At 40.6% G+C, this 23,003-nt stretch overlaps 4 protein-coding genes across 6 annotated transcripts in view; 1 reads left to right on the top strand and 3 right to left on the bottom strand.

Moving 5' to 3' along the window:
• The window catches only part of LOC134820409 (uncharacterized), a 71,548-nt gene that overhangs the window by 47,637 nt on the left and 908 nt on the right, over positions 1 to 23,003 (bottom strand). Inside the window, exon 1 of one of the 2 annotated variants that reach the window (XM_063830782.1) lies at positions 17,611 to 17,634. The exons of the other annotated variant lie outside the window; for it this stretch is intronic. The gene's annotated coding sequence lies outside the window, so the exon portion shown is untranslated. Of the gene's footprint in view, positions 1 to 17,610; positions 17,635 to 23,003 lie in introns of those variants that run through there. 2 annotated transcript variants of the gene reach the window in all.
• On the top strand, positions 267 to 11,162 carry LOC134820552 (PE-PGRS family protein PE_PGRS5-like). The gene is made up of 2 exons (XM_063830997.1): positions 267 to 8,735; positions 9,600 to 11,162. The coding sequence occupies exons 1-2, from the start codon at positions 7,961 to 7,963 to the stop codon at positions 9,668 to 9,670; spliced, it is 846 nt and encodes a 281-aa protein (XP_063687067.1). The 5' UTR covers positions 267 to 7,960; the 3' UTR covers positions 9,671 to 11,162.
• On the bottom strand, positions 6,341 to 7,650 carry LOC134821435 (uncharacterized). Its single transcript, XM_063832177.1, has 3 exons — positions 7,557 to 7,650; positions 6,619 to 7,421; positions 6,341 to 6,403 (listed from the first exon to the last, which is right to left on the bottom strand). Exons 1-3 carry the CDS (start codon positions 7,648 to 7,650, stop codon positions 6,341 to 6,343), a joined length of 960 nt encoding a protein of 319 aa, XP_063688247.1.
• LOC134820410 (uncharacterized) overlaps positions 13,623 to 23,003 on the bottom strand; it is a 24,926-nt gene continuing 15,545 nt past the window's right edge. The window contains exons 1-6 of one of the 2 annotated variants that reach the window (XM_063830786.1): positions 21,609 to 21,727; positions 19,269 to 19,808; positions 17,087 to 17,191; positions 16,839 to 16,952; positions 14,240 to 14,521; positions 13,623 to 13,780 (exon numbers count right to left, since the gene is read on the bottom strand). In XM_063830786.1, coding sequence (XP_063686856.1) covers positions 13,755 to 13,780; positions 14,240 to 14,521; positions 16,839 to 16,952; positions 17,087 to 17,191; positions 19,269 to 19,808; positions 21,609 to 21,663 — 1,122 coding nt within the window. In that variant the 5' untranslated portion in view covers positions 21,664 to 21,727 and the 3' untranslated portion in view covers positions 13,623 to 13,754. Of the gene's footprint in view, positions 13,781 to 14,239; positions 14,522 to 16,838; positions 16,953 to 17,086; positions 17,192 to 19,268; positions 19,809 to 21,608; positions 21,728 to 23,003 lie in introns of those variants that run through there. The other variant, XM_063830784.1, reaches the window with a different exon arrangement.

Raw genomic sequence — 23,003 nt, 5'->3', positions numbered from 1 at the left:
AGCGATGTTTTATCTGAACATACCAGAAATTTACTTGAATAGTAGGTAATTTCTGGAAAAATATGCTTGAAAAGACATCGTAAAATAGTAGTCTGTAGTAAACTTATATGTAAAGATACAAATATACAAATCACACTGAATGATTTAAATAAGATTAGTAATAAATTGTAGTGTAATAATACAACTATTACGGTGAACTTATAATCAGCGATGTTTTATCTAAACATACCAGAAATTCACTTAAATAGTTGATAATGGGTGGAAAAATATGCTTGAAAAGATGTCGTAAAAGACAAGTCTGTTGTAAACTTATATCTAAAGATCAAACACCAAATATGACCAAAAAAAATTATTGCTAGAGGTGTTTAAGTTTGTTCAGATTAAGCTTGAATACCGGGAAGAATTGATAATACAAGGTATGTGTCAAAAATGTAGATCATCTCAACTTTGAATATTTGGCTGTAATCAAAAAGTGAACTAAGGTAGCAATAGAGGCAATCGTCTGTGGCCGTCTACCCCGTACGTAGACAGTGTCCAAGATTTCAGGCATCAGGATACACTGGAGTAGTGCAGAGCTGATTACGACCAGGGTCCTCACGGATACCCTGTCTTGGAGGTCGAGCCAATGCCCTGTGTTCGGTAATTGTGTCTACTGGTATAACTTTCATACTTTCGCTACTAACAGTCACTGTAACCCTATCACTCGGAAGGCCCCACAGTTCCTACATGGACGCACGGCCGGGAGCCCATGTAGGGACAAAATGTCTAACACAACCTTAGTTCACTTTTATCAGGTAATATTCGACTTGGTGATCTTTTTGCACGATATGCTGACCTACATAGGGCAGATTACTGACTGTGTGTATAATCCCAGCCTACTGTATTACAAGTTAATATATTATGATAAATGATGTATAAGTATAATTATCTCAATAATATTCAGCAGAGTATACCAGAATTGTAATGCTACTATTGAATGGCTTGGATAAGATTAGGGTAATGAAGTATCTTAATTAGTGTGTATAAAGATTTCATGTCCAACTGTATACTACTGCTTTTGTTATAAACTTCTTCTCTGGGAATGACGATAATATAGGCCTACTGCTCATTCTGCGAATCTAAAGGTATTTCAATAACTACCACAAACCAGTGTGTCCCTTGCTGGTCCGATGCATTAACTGTAAAAAATGTTGGTGGAATTGCCTTGTCTTGTACGACAATTTGATTGAGTTTATGTGTGAAGCTAGTCTTACTCAACGGTTGCTCTATATTGAGTTCATTGAAATTTAAGGTTGCTATAGACTTGTTATAATAGAGCATGGAGTAAAAAGTAATCAAAGTAAGGCATTGTGAAGCATACAAAAAATGAGGCTTGGAACCAGGCAACCCCAGATGGATATTTGCCACCGCTACCATGTCTAGTTCAGCACTGTTTCTGCCATTGTAATTGCAATCGAATACATCAATATCGAAACAGTTGACGTTTGAAATAGTAGCCGCATTCAATTTAGCAATAACCCGCGCCGCTATGTAGCCACAGCTGACACCTTCCTGGAAGCGATTTATTGTCCTCCGGACATTAAAACCCAGTGTGACCAACTGTGTGGCAAAACGGCTGGATTGCGGGTCATCGTTGAAGTCTATGACGTAGGCCTTACCCTTTGACAATAGGCTGTTAAATTGCGAATTTGGTGTAGCCATTGCAGGTGAAGATAACCGAGGACACTTGCGGTTACCGTTAATGATGGGAGATGCTGGTGAAGGCCGTTTACTGTTTGGTAGTGTAGGGCTTTCAACTCGTTGTTTTTTGGAAAGAGGCCTACTTGAAGGGCTTGGTGGGGTTCGTAATTTCTGTGAAGATAATCGAGTGCTTGCAAGGGAGCTTTCACTCTGTGGACTTTCACTCGGTTGAATAATAGGAGATTTAATGATGTCACTTGTTGCATCATTTAACTGGAAAGGAGGCAAGGATCGAAGACGTTTATATTCTCTTACTATTTGAGGGTCTGTTCTTATGCACCTTTTATCGAAGGAGATGAGAAACAAACCTGCCATCGAAGTGAGCCGTGATATAGCTGTGTAGGCCATGCCCGCCTTCCAGTTTATGCCAGAGAGGTCTATGTATGCATTTTGCAAGGTGACTCCTTGACATTTATGGATAGTTGAGGCCCAGCACAATGTTAGTGGTAGCTGGTACCTTTTTAGCCATACATTTGTTTTCTTAACCTTTTTGCACTTGAACTGTTTTTCTACAGGACTGATCGGCACTGTACCTGCTAGTGTACAATTTTGATGGCAAAATTTGTTGCACAAATGCATTATTTTTCTACCAACTTTTTCCATATCAAATTTAACATATACCTTGTCTATAACTTTCACAGACACATTGTTGCTGTTAGACGTGTCTGGGGTATTTTTGAATTTAATGTGCTTCACAGTTCCGCAAACACCGTTACATAATTTATCATTCACGTTGATATTTGCACGGACCATTACACGTGCCCCAAGCCCTAAAATAATTGAGGTTGGCAGTCCAGCGGTCTTGTTTATGTCGTCAGTAACATAGTCTTTGATGTTTTTTTTGTCACGTTTGTCAGTCTGATTGCTATTGTTAAACTGCTCATTAGAGAACTTATCATGGGCCATAATGTTATGAACTTTGGTGGTAGCTGTAAGGTGGTCAACACACTTTTTGTTATGCTCAGAACATTTTGCATTTGTAGAGAATAGAAGCATACTGTCCATGAGTTGACTTACGTTTGGTAATTGTGGTATCACTCTTGACTGTAGTAAACTAACATCTTTCTCGGTATGCTGCCCAGTCCTTAGCCGATGACAAAGTTCAGTAAAGGGCGCGTCCCCTTTGCTCCTAACTACGTCAGTCAGCTCAGAAAAGGTACAGAAATCTTTCCAAAAATTGACACCAAGTGCTGCAAGGCCCCTCGGATCGAATATTTTAGTTTGTTGCACGGGTGGAATTTGGAAGAGATCTCCTACAAAAATGATGTTTATTCCGCCAAAATAGTCTTTGGTGCCGGACATCCCGAATAATTGATTTAATCTGCTGTGAATTTGATTTAAATTTGTATTGCCTATCATAGATACTTCGTCAATGATGAGGTACCTAACATGCTTAAAGATGGAGTTGAACATTTTGTCTCTTTTTGCAGAATTTAAAGACTTTTGATTAAAAAAACCACCCTCTTGGCAATCAAGTTGAAGTAACTTGTGAACGGTTTGTCCATCTATGAGGGCGGCAGCAACACCAGTGCTGGCGGAAACCAAAACAGCAGAGTTGTGGGAGCCTCTTTTGAACGTGCGGTTTATACAGTGCCTTATAGCTGTAATGAGGAATGATTTACCAACACCACCAGCTCCACTTATGAAGTGTATAAGTTGGTTTACTTTCTTACCATCGTTCGCGTTCTGAGCATGAGTCTGAATCATAGAAAATATGTCACGTTGCTTTTCATTGAGAGAGCTGACCATACTGTTGTATTCTTGTTCGGTAATTGGTGGCTCCTCGTAAGTGAACTTGAAGTTTTCAGTATCCTCTTCACGTTTCAAATTGTTTGGTGGATGGCTTGCGAGACCACGCGGATCAAGTTTGTCATCGTGAACATTAATGGGCACGTGCGAATTTAAAATATCTTCGGTAATTTCACTTATCATAGAATCAAGGGTTGCCTCATCAATGTGTTCAAATTTTTGCATGTTTAATTTTATGACGTCGTATTTTGCAACAAATGACTCCTCAACTGTAGTATAATTCCCCAATATTTGTGCCTCATCAGTCCAAGGAAAGTATAAACAAATCTTGCTATAGTAGTATTTCTCCGGATCTGTTTTTCTAGATGGTGTGTGACTACGAACAATTTGAGGACCAGTCCTTTTAATCATTGTTCCCAATGTTGCGTCCTTCAACTGAATAGTTCGGTCAACATTAGATTTCGTAATATTACAACATTTTTCATAATTTACAGCGAATTCTTTGTAGCACATTTCCTTCAAAGAATCAGGCCTCTGTGGATAACGATCAATGTACCCTTTCATAAATATGTCATCAGAGTCTTCAGGCATATTTTCCATGTCACGACGGAACTTTAACATACCATGGCGTTGATCAGGCATGTCTGATGGCACAAAAATCACCTTAGGATACGAGAATTTCATGGGTAGGTCAGTTGTTCGGAATACAGACTCTTGTATGGAAACAGACCTTGCGTCAATGAAAACATTTCCTAGTGATTTTAATTTGTCTCGAGCATTCTTGTTTTCATCATGCATAATATTATTTTTGACGTCTTTCATGGCATCGCAAACGTCCTTCTCAGTTTTTGTCGCATAATTAACTAAATAATTGACCATGTCCCACATCCCCACAATATACTGAACATCAATGTTAGATTCCAAGCAACGAAGCAACGTTTCATTGTACGGATTTATAAGCTCCGCACCGATTTGCCTAATATAGATGACACGACTTTTTCGGCCTTTGTTCCTGTCTGCTGATATATTGTGTAGGTCAGCATTGGTCATCTCTTTTCCGTCAGCATCTACAATGATAGTTCTTCTGGAAATTGGCCTCGGAAAGAAGAATCTGCAAGCATCTTCAGCAACACCTTTTCTGCAAGTTTTTGTATGAGAATGTGTTTGGAGTTTTACCAAAGCACTAAGCACAGGATCCTCCTCTGGGGTAGGTTTTTTAGTAGTGATGTATTTGTCTATATACTTTATTATAGTTTCAATAGAATCCACCCCAACTATAGGTGCTCCAATACACTTTAACATCATGTGAAAATGTGGAGAGCCCCTGTCACCAAATTCATCACGGCCTGTATAAGCCTCGGTTGCGCCAAGAATTTGTTTTTTCTCGAGAAGGAACGATATTATTTTACGAATATATCTATCAAACATGCGAACTGCTATAACCGGATCAGTACGCAAGAGCTCATGTTTGCGATGCCACGAAATGTCCGTTAGTAATTGATCGGAAGGTTCTATCCCCATCAAAGTCAATATGGCTGGAATCGAATAAACCAAGTCATTGAAACTAAAAGTTAAGAACCACGTGAAGGTACCCAATTGACTAACCATGCCCAACGCATCGCTTTTTACCCTCTGCCAGAATGCAGGTGTGCCCTTAACGTCTTTCATGTAACGAAATGCATCAATATTATTCAATAATTGTTCTGTGCTTATGAGTTTATTAGTAAAAAGACCGGCTGTCAACCTAATACCATCTGTGCTGATTTTGCGTGACTTTTGAAGGTGTATTGATGCAGCATTGTAGATTGATTCACGTTCGACACATGCTTGCGTGAAAAATATGTACTCAGGATCCATGGCAAATTTTCTATCTGCAGAGTAAAGGTGATGTTTAGCATATTGTTTTCTACTTAACTTTGGGATAAGTTTGCTGGCAATCAAGGCTTGCCTATCTGAGTCATGAAAATGGCCTTTCCCCAGGGGAAACAGGTTCGGAAATGATAAAGGCTCTGCTAATGAGTCAGATAAGGCAGGTATCGGTGTCTTCCCTTGTCCTGGTGCAAAGTCCATAACTGGAACTTCGTGGATAAAATTTTGCAGAGGATCCTTATATTGAATACAATGCTCATAGGGCAGTTGGTCGTATGTACCCTCATTACATATGTTTGCTACAATTTCGTCAACCAGCGATGAAGCGATAACATGAGCATTGTCTGCAAAATGTACGTTAAAGAAGTCTTGGTGGTCATTGTATTTGCCTTTAATCCAATCGTCATTCAGTACAGTGAAAGTATACAGTGGGTTATGCTTTTTTAACCATATTAAGACATTAATGCATTTCTTAGGGTCCACATCATCAACTAAAACAACAGTTTTGTGGCTTACATCACGCTTAATTTTAACCTTAAGAACTCCAAGATCGGGAATATTCCGAGGGAGTTTTAGACAACTTTCCTGGGCATCAATCGGGACATTAACAACCGCGCCCCTAATACCACGTTGGCCACCAGCAGGTAAAGACCGTATCTTCATAAACTGGATACGCATTGCTACAAGGCGGGTCTCTGTTGGATTCATGACAAGATTGTCTGGTAATGAACCAGTTTCGAGTTTCATGGGTATAGTAGCCAGTGGACAAATTTTGTTAGACTTGCGATAACTGTTACACCGTTTGCAAATCCAAGTTTGCTGTTTCCCAGATTTGGCAGATGTTCTGTCAAATTTGACAACATTTTGACGAAAATTTAAAGTATTGCAATTAGCACATTCATATTCAGGATATTCTTTCATAATACTACGGAAGGCTGAAATAACTTCAAAATCGGGTTTGTCATGACCATCTGGGGCTTCGTTAGTAGATTCTGCAGACTGTGTAAGTCTGGGAGAGGGCAGTGATGTTGTAGGAGTTGTGGCTCTGTCAGAATTTGGTAATGGGGAAGTAAACAATTTGTACGGTCGCGGTGGTGACTGAGAATGTTTTTGTCTGTCATAATTGCTTGTTTTAGTTGAGTCATGGGGTGAGGTGTAAGTCTGAGTAGATGAGAGGGGTGAAAATATTGTCTGTGTGATGGTTTCAACTGATATGTTATGCAACCCCTCCGTTTTAGTTAGCTTCCGTCGAATACGAGCTTGCTTTAGTCTATCCCTCTCTTTCTGTTTGTCTTCCTCTGTCATATTCAGTCTGTACTGTTTAGCCTTGTCCCTTTTCTTTTGTTTTTCCTCCTCTGTCAGCGTCTTGTTCAGTCTATCCTGTTTGTTCTTGTCTCTTTTCTTTTGTTTTTCCTCCTCTGTCAGCGTCTTGTTCAGTCTATCCTGTTTGGCCTTGTCTCTTTTCTTTTGTTTATCTTCCTCTGTCAGCGTCTTGTTCAGTCTATCCTGTTTGGCCTTGTCTCTTTTCTTTTGTTTTTCCTCCTCTGTCAGCGTCTTGTTCAGTCTGTCCTGTTTGTCCTTGTCTCTTTTCTTTTGTTTTTCTTCCTCTGTTAGCGTCTTGTTCAGTCTATCCTGTTTGGCCTTGTCTCTTTTCTTTTGTTTTTCTTCCTCTGTCAGCGTCTTGTTCAGTCTATCCTGTTTGGCCTTGTCTCTTTTCTTTTGTTTTTCTTCCTCTGTCAGCGTCTTGTTCAGTCTATCCTGTTTGGCCTTGTCTCTTTTCTTTTGTTTTTCTTCCTCTGTCAGCGTCTTGTTCAGTCTATCCTGTTTGGCCTTGTCTCTTTTCTTTTGTTTTTCTTCCTCTGTCAGCGTCTTATTCAGTCTTCTCTGTTTCTGTCTATCTCTCTCCTTCTGTTTGTTCTCCTCTGTAAGATTGAGCCTTCTATGTTTTGACTCGTCTGTCTGAGTGTCATTGTACGGGTCAAAAAAGGGAACATGCTCTTGTGAGATAGGGGTGTCGTCGATAAAGTCGTCGAAGATGCAGTCAGATGTATCACTGTCAATGCCTAGGGTATCGTCAGAGGAGTGGGCAGCTTCATTATCAATAAATTCATTTTTAGTCCCACCACCCAATTGCTCATATGAATTACAACAACTATGTAATTCAGTGGCAGGAGGTAAAGGTAGTGATTGAACCGAACCGTGTTCCTTCAAGAAAAGATAATCACTGCTTAAAGTGTTCGAGAAGGCCAGCTGTGTCGGCTGCTGGTATGTTGATAATGCTAGAGATAGCATAATATTTCTGTTATATGATAAGTATGGGGACTTGTAGGGATGTTGAACCAAATATAAATTCGTATTATTTTGAAATTGCATCGACAACGGTATTAATGAAAAAGTGTTAGGTAATGTGGACTGAATTTGCATACGTGAAGAAGAATGAGGTGATGACGATGGAAGTGTGTCTGAGGGGATAGGCGACTTTAAAGAGATAGGTGACAATTGAACTGTCTGATTTATCTGCGGAGAGAGAAGGGGAGAAGCTGTTGAAGTGAGAGAGTGGGCCAGCTGTGCAGGCTGTTGGTGGGCTGACAAAAATAACATTATGTTATGGCAAGGTTGCGGACTGTGTACAACTGCTGGTGGTGTAAATTCACCGGATGATGAAAGAAGTAGCTTGATATACGCTGGTTGCAAAGATTCTTGTGATGGTGGATCTGGTCGGGCAGTTGGAGCAGGAAATGATGAAGGGGTAGCAAGAACAGGGTTAGGTATAGGAGTAAATGTAGCTGCTTCAAGAAGTGATGGAGCAGAATCAGGTCGGAGGGCAAGTGGAGCACAAGGAGGGTCTGCAGGAGAAGGAGCTGATGCAGTGGTAGGTGAAGCAGATGTAGCAGGAGCCAGAGCAGATGGAGGAGCATTGGTAGCATCTGGTTGGGCAGTTGGATCAGGAAGTGATGAAGGGGTAGCAGGAACAGGATTAGGGATAGGAGTAGTTGGAGCTGGTTCAAGAAGTGATGGAGCAGAATCAGGTCGGAGGGCAAGTGGAGCACAAGGAGGGTCTGCAGGAGAAGGAGCTGATGCAGTGGTAGGTGAAGCAGATGTAGCAGGAGCCAGAGCAGATGGAGGAGCATTGGTAGCATCTGGTTGGGCAGTTGGATCAGGAAGTGATGAAGGGGTAGCAGGAACAGGGTTAGGTATAGGAGTAAATGTAGCTGCTTCAAGAAGTGATGGAGCAGAATCAGGTCGGAGGGCAAGTGGAGCACAAGGAGGGTCTGCAGGAGAAGGAGCTGATGCAGTGATAGGTGAAGCAGATGTAGCAGGAGCCAGAGCAGATGGAGGAGCATTGGTAGCATCTGGTTGGGCAGTTGGAGCAGGAAGTGATGAAGGGGTAGCAGGAATAGGATTAGGTAAAGGAGTAAATGTAGACGACACCCCTTCATTCTTATCAAGGGTGCTGGGATGTGAAGTAGATCTTGGCTTGAGCGTTCTGAATGTGAGACTGAAACGGTAGCCAAGGGAATGACAAGAGAAACTACCGGGCGCAATACGATGAAAAAAAGATACCTGTGTCTCAGGATGCATGACAAATAAAGAATTGGAGAGAAGCTGCTGACTATATGAGGGGCGCTCCTTTTTACACGCAGCAAAATCCATATTACGTGTAGCCCCAATTGAGAGCGTTGCAATTTTTGCAGACTTGTCCAAGTGCCGCTCATCATCCTTGTGATAAGGTAAGATAATAGAGGGGTCCTCGTAAAAATTAACCAATATGCTGTTGAAGTTGGATGAAAGCTTAATATTGACCATGAACAAAACTGTTTGCAGTATAGGATAGGATCGAATAGGGATAGGACTAAGATGCATAGTGGCCCTGTTATAAATATATTTATGCTCACCGAAAAGAAGGACCTTTGAAGAATTGATGCCCTGTCTAACAAACATACCCTGTGCAACCTTTGCTAGAAGCAGTTTCTCAACCTCCTGTACAATACGGGCAGATAGGAAATTCTTGTAATAACTTAACCTTTTACTAAGCCAATCTGGGCACTTGGACAAAATTGATGACGTAGATGCAATAGGGTCAGTTGAAGCAGATGGAGGAGCATTGGTAGCATCTGGTTGGGCAGTTGGATCAGGAAGTGATGAAGGGGTAGCAGGAACAGGATTAGGGATAGGAGTAGTTGGAGCTGGTTCAAGAAGTGATGGAGCAGAATCAAGTCGGAGGGCAAGTGGAGCACAAGGAGGGTCTGCAGGAGAAGGAGCTGATGCAGTGGTAGGTGAAGCAGATGTAGCAGGAGCCAGAATAGGTTGAGCGGCAGCTGGTAGAGTAGATGTTCGAATAACAGCTATAGCCGCAGAAGCAGTTGCCGATGCAGATGCCGAAACAGCAGGATTAGTGGTCAAATGAGTGGAATCATCGTATTGATGAGCTGTTAGTGGTACAGTGACTGGTATGGATGTATGAGAACCCACAGATGGAAGAGGACTTCGAGTAGATTGAGCAACGGTAGTATCTGAATTGAGATGGTAATGGCGAGTGGTCCGATCAACAGATAAACTGTGAGATGTTACAGAAGCGTATGTCCTAAGTTGGACTTGGACGGGTTGAGGAAAGTACTGTGAATGGGACGCTTCCTCCTGAGAATCAGTGACAGGTTGAATAGTTAATGAAGCAATAGGAGCAGGTGCAGGGTCTGGTGGAGGTTTAGATGACCCCGTGTAAGCCGAGTCCCAGGAATTGTTTACATAATTGGGAAAAGAAGAAAGGGGCATAACCGTTGGTTGGAAACTATCCTCGACATAGCAGAGTAGATCATGTGGCAATGAGGAGATGCCATGTGAGTAAGCGTGAATATTTGCTTTCACGATTTTCTTCAACATGACATTGCCACGATAGCTAAGGTGCAGGTTATCCTTAGCCAGATAGACCCTAGGATCTGTTCTAGTTTTGTCCCAGGGGGATGAAATTACAGTACATCCACGCCTAAACGAAAGACCATGTATTTCCTTATTGAAAGCAGCTAACTTGTCCATTAAGGTAGGGCTAATATCAAGTCTAGGTATTATGACATTGACAATAACATGAGCACGTTTGAATTTATTGTTAACAGCATCAATGAATTCATTGAAAGCAGCTGCAAACTGTTGTTGATTACAAGCTGAGCGACCACAGATGTTATTGGTGCCCAGCAAAACGTAAACGATATCAGCCTGTAAATCTACAACTGCCCGTCTGAGATTGTACACACAGTCAGTAATCTGCGAGATGGCCTTGCCTCGACATGCAAGGACTTCTAAACTTTTGTATGAATCCACAAACCTTTCTTTCTCTGTTTCATTGGTACTATCCCCTACATACTTTGGTATCGAATCTCCAATAACAACGACCTGATAAATAGGGAATATTAGTGATAAGTGCATCTATCAAATTTGGGGTTAATTAAACATCTTAAATGGAATTGTTAACAATTGCATTGAAAGCGAATACTTGAAATAAAGGAGCACAGAAGATTATAAAGAAATTAACCTTCTTGTCAGTAAACACGGTTCTATCATTAGTTTGCACAAATGATGTGGTTGGTCCTGGATTTAACTCAATATCTCCAGAGAGCAACAACAGCAGACTGCACACACCTGACCACAGATTGCATTGTGGCAGAATTGAATTGCGAACAATAAACAATTCCTGGGGTGTGCACAATACAATCCAGGTATCACACTCAAAGAGCGTTAAACCTAGGAGAGAAACAGTATTATTATCAATTTATAAAACCCTAGTTAAATATTAGTATGATATTGATAAGTGTTTGTAAATAAAATTTAATAAAAGTGTTTAATAATATTATTCCTTTATAAATTATGACGTGTTTTATTTATACCGTTGCCTAGATAAAATTGTGAAATTCATCACCTGTAGTAGAGAGCATGCGGATGTCCACGAAAGCAGCCGACAAGAGTACGGATGTGACTAACACCGCACTCAACCTGTTTGACACGAAGAACAGCCTCCTAAATCTGAAACCTTTACAAACACCACCCCCGTTGTGAGAGAAATACACGGAGTGATGTAGAAACAGTAACCAAATATACTGTATGCTATTAACATAACAGTGAATGTTTGTAATCACTCCAGCGGATAATTGAGCGAGGGGGGTTAAAACAGCCATAACAAAATCAACCACACAGGACCACACAATAGTTAAATCATGATAACATTCATTTTCTATTAAATTGCCAGGGCCAGGTCCAAAATCATAAGAAAAGGCGAGAATAGCAATTAGCAATAACTTGAATCTCATATCTTTAATCAAAATGTAATTTATAACGTTTGTGTGAAAATATCGAGGGAAAAGAGTTAGTTCCGTGTCCCGGTCGCATTTATAGCTGAATTATGTAACCATGGGGAGCGCATTTTACACTTAGTAGGATACAAAGCAAATATTGCCACCAGCGACAACAACGCGCGCAGGCACGTACGCACGCACGCACACTCGCACGCAGGCACGGTCGCAAAGCTACCATATACAAAAAAAACCTCGATCGCTAACCCTTGTCCTTGACTCTTTTGTGCCTTCGGCACTTTTGAGTCATGGATCGGGAAAAAATTCAGTTAAACAAAAATTCAATTTTATGCCATTTATTACAGAGTAAACAAGTTTACAATAAATCAATTTGATATTTAAAGGAATCCTAATTCAATGTGTAGTATGGTTGTCACTCTTTAAATAGATTAGATATAGGTTGACGGGGCAAAGGAGTGTTCGTGCTGTTCGCTATTGCTCACACCAAACGGCAACCTAGTAAAATGTTTGTATGGACACCGGTCTCCATCACGATACAAAATTAGGATTGAAGAATTTATTGTATAACTTTTAGTGCAGTGGAGGAAGCGGTGTGGTGCATTAATAGAGTGACAGCCTACTGATTTAGAGTTGTTTTTACGTGAGCATAATGGGTATATTTTTGGACCTAAAGGCTTTACTATGGCAACTTTAAAATTGGTTCTTTTAATCATTTATTAAATATCACTTAAAAAATATATAAATCTGGAATCTGTTCGCACTGTGAACCAGTCCTATAAAAAAAAACCTCTTAAATCAAATATTTAAAACGTCTCAATAATGGAAATAGTCATACAATTAGGAAATTTACCAAATTCTTAATATCTACCTTAAGAGAAAAATACCTACCTAAGTCAATGTCTACCTGTAATACACTAAATATTAGGTTAAATACATAGGTGGTGGAGTCAGCACACATTTACCAAAATCAAAAATTTTTTAATAGGAGGAACCTGTGGGCCGAGAAGTGAGAACACTGGATTACATTTGTTGAAGGGGATTGTTTTCAAATGACAGCTGCATTATGTCATAATCGCTTGAAGTCCATGCTGAATCATTATAAGCATGTTGCAGCTTTAGAAGTGCCTTTTTCAGGCGACTTTTAGCAAGGCTAATCTTGTAGGAGTAGTCAAAAAGCTTAAGTATGGTTAAATTGGTCATGGATATTATTGTAAACTCATTTGATATTATTGTTATTTCCAAAACAATGTCAGGTCCATTTTCGATAAAAATTTCGCCATCTGAACTGTCATAATGTAAGCTTTACAACGGTACCAATTCCATAAAAACGTAAAAAAAAACCATCCACCCTAGTATTGGTTTTATGTATATCGAGTCGCATGACTTGTGACGAAATACCCAATTAGAGTTAGTACAAGCCAAACACAAGGATATCTCGTGTCACAGATCATATGCACCTGTTGCAGCCAGTCGCAGACCTTGGTCGCTACAAGTGACGTTAAGTGACCGGTGAGCCACACTTCTTGACAAATTTTTTTAGAATAACGACCCAATCATAAGGTAAAAAGTGTAAGCTGTATTTTAAGGGCTAATCTCAGTCCATCTAAGTCGTAAGTTTGGAGGAATAATACGGCTAATTTTGCGATTCTAATTTAAAGTCTTAAACTAAAATACCCTGCTACGCGTCAACATACCATGACTATAAGGGTCATGGTATATAAGGGTAACAAAGGGTTACCCTAATTCTAACCCGGTTAGGGTTGTGATTAAGGTTATGGATATGGGATGGCTTCGGGGTTACTGTTAGGGTTAGGGTTTAGAATTTACATAAACACCCCGGCACGAAGCTTTGTGACCTCCCTTCGTCATAATTAGCTCTTATACAGATTGAAAAATTTTGAAGTCAAATAATTTTTTTTGTTTTAGATTTGAATAAATAATATGGACACAGTTCGAAAGTAATTTGTCTACTAAATAATATTCTGAAATAATGAACAAAATTGGTTAAAATTTGCATAATTAATAGCAATCAGGATTCAGAGATCTTTATTCATCATTGAAGTTGTAGAATAATTGGTTCTCTTTAGTGTCTGATTACAGTTTCGGCCCGACCTCTACACCTGAAAAGATATTAGGGTATTATCAATTATTTATAAAGAAAATTGATTTACAATTCGTAAGTCGTGAATGAATGGGAAAAGCTTGATTCACGATGTCAATCCTTCGCATCTCGCCGATCTGTGGTTGCGAGAAGCATTATTTGATGAGCGCGCGACCCAATAGTGCATCGCGCTACAAGGGAAAAGCGAGCGACCAATTTCATTATCGATATCAATTTGCATTAATTGCGGACGGTTCAAATTAATATCATTTCCTTTTGTTTGGAAAAGAGAGACACTGGCAGCGGTCCACTCTCAACTCTACCCATGATTATGGGTTTTGGTCAAATTTACTAAACCGAACCTTGTGGCTGTGACATGTGAGTGAATCACAATACCTGTTACTTCATGTTATACTGTAATCTGGTAAAACTAAAATGCTTAAATTTTACTACAGGGTGGAAAATATTTGATGAATACCTGTTATAACTGATATCAGTGTCATAGTACTGGGAGGGGATCTCTTGGGGATTACCAGGGTCGCTATCCCATCTTCGTACCTCAGCTCATGATAACGACGGTTAAAGGTGGTACCCAGGATTGTGCCATTGTCTCTGAGTCCCCAACTACCCTGTCTGTCACCATTGTTCCACTTTACAGCCCCGTCACCAAGCAACTCAAGGACCCCGTTATTAGTTATACCATCATGAGCCCAGTTCCATGTACTTGTACTGTTTTCCTTAATTGGAAATAGGGATCCTACTAGGTAAGCTGTTAATAGTCGACTAAATGAAATATTCTCCAACACAGAAAGCAGCTACAATAAAAAGAAAACAAATATTTAAAGCTGTATATCTCGAGTATATTATATGTGGATGTGGGATTGGGTATTTTCAAAACTTTAAAGTGCCGCCACAGCGGCAAATCTAAAGGTGACATTATTGCGGCGAAGTACAAGTTACTCTGGTATATAATTGGCACAGTAGTTTTACATTAAATATAAATAATATCACCAAATTTTGTACGTATTTTTGAACGGTGATACCGAATCACCCTAGATAAGATTACATAGGGTTAATATGCTCCCCTGGCCGCGAGATATCGGCGAAAATCTGTTTGATCACATTACTTGACTACATAACATAAGGAAGTTGGTCTAAGTTTTTATTTATTAATTAAGATTTGTTTAACTTTAAGACAATTTGACGGTCAAATGTTCGAGCCTGTTTATTTGATAGGTTAATTTGACTTTATGACAATGACAAACTTGTCATACTCATGACTCATATTAGGGGGTGCACCATAAAAATAAACTTGCTCGGATTTTAAAAATTTTTGTACCATTGTTTTCTAGAGACTGTGAGAATTTTCACAATACCAAATTTGTCATACCTTTTTGGAAAGATCAGTGAGTTTCGCCTAGGTGCCATATTTGATGGTGCGCGGCTTTTGGAGCAAAATTAGCTGTGAAAGTCGCGTAATATGACCAAATTTGACCAAATTCGTTGATTTTTGTCGTATTATTTGGATATATCTTCAGTTCCTTGAATGAGATCATTCTGAAAATTGGCGACGACCTTCCGATAGGGCTTTCACAACTGTCCGAAAAATTTGGTGGATATCGGAGTTGATATAGTGATCAAAATGGGGCAAAATACGCTGCTTTTAGCTGTAACATAATGTCTGATGGTTGGATATGCTTTAAACTTTTCGGACACTTTCCTTGTAAGTCTATGAGTAAGCTTACCAATTTTTGTTGCAATCAGAGGTCGGGAAAGATACTTAATATCTATTTGTTTGAAGAAAATTGTGCTGGCCGAAATAAGCGCTAAAAAACCATCCTACAGTCGGCACGCGCGGCTCACTGTCGATGGCGCACTACCTACTCATATATATATATCTCACGATCGGAGGGATTTTTTACTTGGGGACCCCAGGCTATTATGTTCATAAACATAAATAAAGATTCGGCGGAATGACAGGCTGAGCGCCGCCCAGTAAGGTGTAATTGGTTCTGAACGATCACCTGAATGCTAGTCACTTGCGCTTTAACATCCAATGAGCATTCGCACTTTTTTTCAGGGCGATGGAGGTCGTAATTCACTCAGCCCGAATAAAGATTCGGCGGAATGACAGGCTGAGCGCCGCCCAGTAAGGATTTTTAAGCTGTTTGAAGTTAACCAGATACAGGAAAAGAAACGGGAGCAGTGGGGGGGGGGGGGGGGGGGGGGGGGGGGGGGGGGGTAACAGGTAACGTTACGGGGGGGGGGGGGGGGGTAACGTTACGCCACTGAACGGGAGCAGTGGGGGTGGGGGGGGGGGGGGGGGGGGGGTAACAGGTAACGTTACGCCACTGAACGGGAGCAGTGGGGGGGGGGGGGGGGGGGTAACAGGTAACGTTACGCCACTGAACGGGAGCAGTGGGGGGGGGGGGGGGGGGGGGTAACAGGTAACGTTACGCCACTGAACGGGAGCAGTGGGGGGGGGGGGTAACAGGTAACGTTACGCCACTGAACGGGAGCAGTGGGGGGGGGGGGGGGGGGGTAACAGGTAACGTTACGCCACTGAACGGGAGCAGTGGGGGGGGGGGGGGGTAACAGGTAACGTTACGCCACTGAACGGGAGCAGTGGGGGGGGGGTAACAGGTAACGTTACGCCACTGAACGGGAGCAGTGGGGGGGGGGGGGGGGTAACAGGTAACGTTACGCCACTGAACGGGAGCAGTGGGGGGGGGGGGGTAACAGGTAACGTTACGCCACTGAACGGGAGCAGTGGGGGGGGGGGTAACAGGTAACGTTACGCCACTGAACGGGAGGACTCACGTGACTTTGACAGTTTGGATTTGTTTACTTGATAATAGTCACTATCTAATGATAATAAAGAAGTGGTTGTTAAGCTCTTTAGAAGCCGAGAAAATCTCATCCAATAACAACGTTTATGACAATAAAAGCGAATTAGACAGAGTCCAGAGATAGGAAGGACTCGCTTACATGGGGACCCCAAGCTATTATGTTCACTAGCGCTCACTAGTATTACCTATCGATAGCTAGTATATGTAGCGCCAAAAATAATTGGTTACCTTCGCTTGAGATAGCCATCCAGGAGATTTCACTGGAGGGACTGTCCTTGAGGTTGACTCCTCTTCGCAGAGTGAACTTTTTGGATAGGGTCTCGTATGTGATACCTCCACAGTCTGGTAGGAGAAGGTGGCATTTAAGGTGAATTAATATTTTACCAGAGATTTTGTATATCTTTTGTGTATTCAATTTCAAGATAACCAATAAACTTTCTAATTTATCATCAAATTAACTGCAAGTTTGAACTGACCGGATCGTATGAGACATTCGCTCTGAGCCTTCAGAAGACTGTCGTATTTGGCGGTTCCTACGCTGTAGCCGCTCAGATATTTACCAGCGTTCTTGCTCCAAGTCCCTGGAAGTAAATATTTCCATTACCTCTAGCATTATAGTAACTAGCAGGAACCCGTATAACCCTAAAATGGTGTCATGACTCAAGAGACTAAAATAATTATTACCTATTTAATTCGCGGTTTTGACACCACTTGGGGGTCCAAATTTTGGGATCTAAAACTCCTATTTCTTGGTCAATTTTTTATTTTTTCATGCTGATTTGGAGGCCATTAAAGCATTTGACCCAGTCAAAAAAGTTTCAGTTGTATATCTTTTACGGTTTTTGCGGAAAGTCGCGTTAAAGTTGATGCCGTGGTGTCAGTAAAATGGTACGGAACCCCCCATATATTAGGACGCAATAAAACTACCGGACCACGATGTATGGGGACTTACCACCCCATGGCAACATTAAAATAGATCGACTCTGTTACATCGTTTCCTCAAATTATTTGTTATATAGTAGTGTTGAAAGTATTGAAAGTATTGAAAGTATTAAAATATATCGTCTCGCTTTATATAATAATCTGACCGCGGTAATGCTCTTCATTGATTTCAAAAAGGCATTCGACAGCGTGCACCGTGGACTCCTCATGAAGATCCTCCTGGCATATGGAATTCCTAAGGAGATTGTAGGCTTGATACAAAGAATGTATGCAGATACATTTGCTCGTGTGATTACCGAGGATGGTCTGAGTGAAGCATTCTTCATTCTAGCAGGAGTGATGCAGGGAGACACTTTGGCGCCCTACCTATTCATAATCGTAATTGACTACATTATGAGAGTGTCCACTGTCCTTAGAGGGTAGGGACTTTGGGTTTACTCTACACCCTAGAAGAAGTCGTCGCTATCCGGCTGTCAAGGTCACTGATGCGGACTTTGCTGACGACCTTGCTCTTAAAACAGATAGTGTTGCGGAGGCACAAGATTTCCTCAGGAGTCTGGAACTGGCGGCCAACTCAGTTGGACTCCACCTCAACGAGGGGAAAACTAAGTACATGGGAATCAACATAAGAGATGATGATAACCCGACTCTGGTTGCTGGGAGTGGGAAGAACATTGAGAAAGTCGATGACTTTGTATACTTGGGTAGTAGAATGAAGAGTTCGGAGAAGGACTTCGAAGTGAGGAAAGCTAAGGCATGGGGAGCGTGTCACCAGATGAAGCTTGTATGGAAGTCGGATATGCGTAGAGATCTCAAGATACGACTGTTCCTGGCTACAGTCGAGTCCATCCTTCTATATGGCTCTGAAACATGGACTGTCAGCCAGACCCTCGCAAAACGTATTGATGGATGTTATACGAGAATGCTGAGGATGGCACTGAACATTGACTGGAAAGAGCGGCAGACTAACGCCAAGGTGTATGGACACCTCATCAGAGCATCTGATAAGATAGCTGCACGGAGGATGAGACTGGCAGGTCATTTAGCCAGACATGAAGAACTATTGAGTCATCAACTTCTCTTCTTGGGACCCCTTCAAGGACATCGTCGAAGGGGAAGACCACATCTCACATATATTGACATTCTTCGGAAGAACACGGGGCTTGACGACAGCACGGAGATAAACAAACTCATGCTGGATAGACAGATTTGGAAGAAAACTATCTCTGTTCGGACGTTGAAGCCGCCCTAAGTCGAGTAAGTCGAGTTATACTTATATAATAATATATAGTAAGATAAACAGTAAGGACTCGCGAGACTTCGGCTTCGATCAAAGTATTGATACTACATGGACGGTTGGACAACTTCTGATGACAATCCTCGCTATTTAAATCGCTAAATCTACCAGAGAGGACTATGCCCTATATTCCCGCTAAATCAACCAGAGAGAACTATGCCCTATATTCACGCTAAATCTACCAGAGAGGACTGTGCCCTATATTCCCGCTAAATCTACCAGAGAGGACTATGCCCTATATTCCCGCTAAATCTACCAGAGAGAACTATGCCCTATATTCCCGCTAAATCTACCAGAGAGGACTGTGCCCTATATTCCCGCTAAATCTACCAGAGAGGACTGTGCCCTATATTCCCGCTAAATCTACCAGAGAGGACTGTGCCCTATATCCCGCTAAATCTATCTAGAAGGAGTTTTACCTGACTGGCTATCAGTTGAATAATCTGGTGTCACGGTGTACTCAGTAGTAAAGTAGTCGGGCAGGTCGCTCAGCCAGGATCTCATCCCCAAATCAGCACTCTCAGCCTCAAGCAACATATCCTGCCAGGTAGAGTAACTGCTGCAGACTCCCATACTCTCACTGTTTCTCTCTCCGCTAGATGTTGTGAACTGGAACATATCTTCCGATCCAACTGAAGTAACCATCTCGAAGTTGAAATCTTTAAGATAATCCAAGTTGAGTTTTTTTGAGCAACTTCTGCTTCCTGACCATGGTCCACTGAAATAGAACCGTTTGTAACCCGTTACCTGAACCTCTTCATCCACAATTGTGGCATAGATAATGAAGTTTGTAAGACCAAGTCTTGTTCCATTTCCATCGTACAGGTTGACGTTTACACTCTGGTATAGCCACTGGTCTGCCACTTTATTTTCAGTGAACTTCAACTTAAATACTGGGAGGTTTGAGGAGGTGAAGGGACCGACCATGTTGGATGTTGAGTTGAAGATGGGTGTCCACTCTGAAACAGTGTGATTAATTGTAATTTTAATACTGAACCTGGTGCACAAGACACTAATATACAACTGCACTACTACTGTTCACATTTTTATCTTACTTCGGACATTCCAACAGCCATATTTGTTACAATAACAGGAAGCCGAAGGATTGAAATATACATTAGTCCAGTGACGGCGGAACTGCGGAAGTTCCAATTTGTAAATTTCAGTGCGTTGCGTTTTTCAGTGCTCTCTAATTGTGACTCCCTCTCTATAATTTCGGTCCACGCCCAACGGAGAGAGCGGTTTTTGAGAGAGTGATTTTGGCTAAGTATATTAGCACTATGTTTTGAGACACCCTTAGATAGTATCTTGAATGGCGACACGACGTAATAAAATGAAGAAAGAGTCCTACCAGACATCATGATGGAACTACTACGATAAAGACAACAAAGACCCCATTAAAGATCTGAATATTCCAGTGTTGTTTTAAATCAACTCTATCGCTCACAACTTTAAGTTTCAGTCTTTCGGCTTCACCAAAATATTACAACATCATAGTTAGTGTCATCCAGTCATTTAGTGTCATTCTGTCACTTATGACGTGTCAGTCTATATCAAATATCAATCATTATAAGATGCTACTCCAAGATAATTTGGTAACTTATCCTCCAGCACCAATTGCTCCTTAAATAATTCATATCTGTCTATACATAATTTAACACAGTTATCTTAATATGGGGTCGTTCACATATTACGTAATCAATATTTAACCAGAGCACCAGAGCCTATAATTATGTTCTACTAAAACTGGTTCCCGGCTGAATTGCCCGCCAATTATGTTCTCTTCGCTTGTTTAACTGCCTCCATTAATTTTTTTCCGCCTTAACACCTACCACACGACGTGATGTTCGACTCTACGATATCTGTTTTCATGCTTTTATAAACTTCGTTATTATGCACTCTTTACACCATATTACTACACACCACGTTTTAATAAAGTATGAATTCATACTGGTTCAAAATTTACAGCACCGGGTTTTTAATTCAGAGGAATAGATGTTACGAAGGGCATTTATTTCTAGATACAATTTTACGGTCAATCCCAGCTAGCAGCTTTTTCTCATGACCAAGTGACACCAAGCTCAGTGAGTATATCGATTCATGATGATACTGGAAACGTCTTGGGTTTACAAGTTATCGTTATGTATCATTAATTAATTAATAATCATTTAATTATATAAGCATGAAGACCTTATAGTCTTCCGTAAGGGCTGCATTCACCTTCGAATTGCAGGTTGCATATCTAGGTTTTTTCTTTTATGTCAAGGGGGCCGAAAAGGTGCAGGAGACCACATACTCCACGATGGCATCTGATACAAATACAAAATACAAATAGGGTCAGTAGGTACGTTGGTTTGGTGCTGGTAGTCAAAGACTCGGAGCTCTACTCAGTGACTCTTGTTTGATTATTGTGTGATTATTGTGTGACTCTTGTTTGATTATTGTGTCGAGTATTTGCTAGTATTACTACGGTTATGCTTGCCAGCATTGTGATAAGTCAACATCGTAGGGAGATTTTGGATAGATGCAATTGAAGGATAGTAGCCTACATCAGAATAGAGGGCCATAGGGTTTTGAATAGTCCCCAGGGCCATCTAGAAAGTGTGTTTAAGTAAGTCACGTGATAGTCGAGTAAAATCCAAATCGTTATATTATTGAAGTTTAGAAAATAGGCCCACCTCACTGCACCTGCACTGCTGACACAGGTTTAAAAGTATTAAAAATTGAAAATTAGAATTTAATTGATATCTTTAGCTTACCGCTTGAGCAGAGTCCGAGGAGTCCAAGACCAATGATAATATGGAGGCTTGTCATCTTAACTATTTGAACAGTAGGTAAAACGATCGTAAAATCACTGAAAATGAATTTTCTTCCCGCTAAGTATATTGCTTGAACGATAATTTTTCATCAAAGTAAGTCAGTCCCTCAGGGATTACCTAATATGTGAACCCCCCTCAGGGATTACCTAATATGTGAACCCCCCTCAAGGATTACCTAATATGTAGAAAAATAATTGCACGATATTGATAGCAAAAACAATGACAAAAGAATAATAACGTATTAAATAGAAAAAAAGGCGCAGAATGGTTTCTGAAAATTCAGAAGTCCGGAGTAAATGGTCTCTAAAAAGATCACAGAGAAAAGATCCTTCTTTACTGATCTCAGTAGTACGGATTCATCCGGACTGGACATAGCTGCTTGATAAACACTAAACAGCACAGCCACATTATGAATTTTGTGAGGCTTTGCTTATACTTATAGACCAGTTGTGAGGACAATATTTTATACTGTATCACCTCATCAGTGAACAGACATGTAAAAAATACCACCTGAAATTAAAACTTGTGAGATTTTATTTTACTTCGACAACTCAATTATATTTATACGTATAAGTATATACAGAAAACACCCTGGCTGTAAGACTAAGCTGGTACATAATATTTAATATTCGCACTATAATTACAGTGATTTATCAAACTAGCTTCTAACTCAATTAGTCATGATCTCTGTAATTCTAACACCAGCATTTTCCATTACTGCGATAACTCAATTATATTCACAAAACGATGTCTGAGTTTAACATACAATTAATACTATAATCATGACGATTTATTTGACTATTTTACAAGCTATTATATTTGATATTCTAAGTGCAGACATGTGAAAAATCTTCCTCCTAGTGAATTTAATTTTTTGTTTTTCCTGCGACTTATATTACATCATATTTGACCAAAACCCATAATCATGGGTAGAGTGGACCGCTGCCAGTGTTCTCAGTGAACCGTCCGCAAATGCAAATTGATATCGAGAATGAAATCGGTCGCTCGCTTTTCCCATTCAATAAGCTTTATTACAATTCGTAAGCCGTGAATGAATAGGAAAAGCGAGCGACGGATTTCATTCTCGATATCAATTTGCATTTGCGGACGGTTCAAATTAATATAATTTCCTTTTGTTTGGAAAAGAGAGACACTGGCAGCGGTCCACTCTACCCATGATTATGGGTTTGGTCAAATATCATCTCTTTTTGAATATAATGTCAGAATAATTAACAAAGTCGAAATGTAAACTTATAACTTCATTAATACTGATATTAATAAGGAGGTAATTTCAACAATTCCGAAATTTTACCTTTGAAAACATTTCCTTGTGTT

The sequence above is a fragment of the Bolinopsis microptera genome, chromosome 9 (assembly GCF_026151205.1).
Source record: "Bolinopsis microptera isolate Bmic1 chromosome 9, MBARI_Bmic_1.0, whole genome shotgun sequence".
Classification (NCBI taxonomy): Eukaryota; Metazoa; Ctenophora; class Tentaculata; order Lobata; family Bolinopsidae; genus Bolinopsis; species Bolinopsis microptera.
The sequence above is the reverse complement of the archived record's forward strand: the minus strand, read 5'-3'. Positions and strand labels throughout refer to the sequence as shown.

Bases quoted from the DNA above. Each gene is read 5' to 3' on its own strand.
- LOC134820552 (XM_063830997.1), top strand. From the start codon at position 7,961: ATGTTATGGCAAGGTTGCGGACTGTGTACAACTGCTGGTGGTGTAAAT. The intron at 8,736-9,599 runs GTGATGAAGGGG...GTGGAGCACAAG, and splicing joins TTGGGCAGTTGGAGCAGGAA to GAGGGTCTGCAGGAGAAGGA.
- LOC134821435 (XM_063832177.1), bottom strand. From the start codon at position 7,650: ATGCTATCTCTAGCATTATCAACATACCAGCAGCCGACACAGCTGGCC. The intron at 7,422-7,556 runs GTTCGGTTCAAT...ACGATACCCTAG, and splicing joins TCTTTTCTTGAAGGAACACG to GCATTGACAGTGATACATCT. The intron at 6,404-6,618 runs GCTCGTATTCGA...AAATTCTGACAG, and splicing joins AGAGGGATAGACTAAAGCAA to AGCCACAACTCCTACAACAT.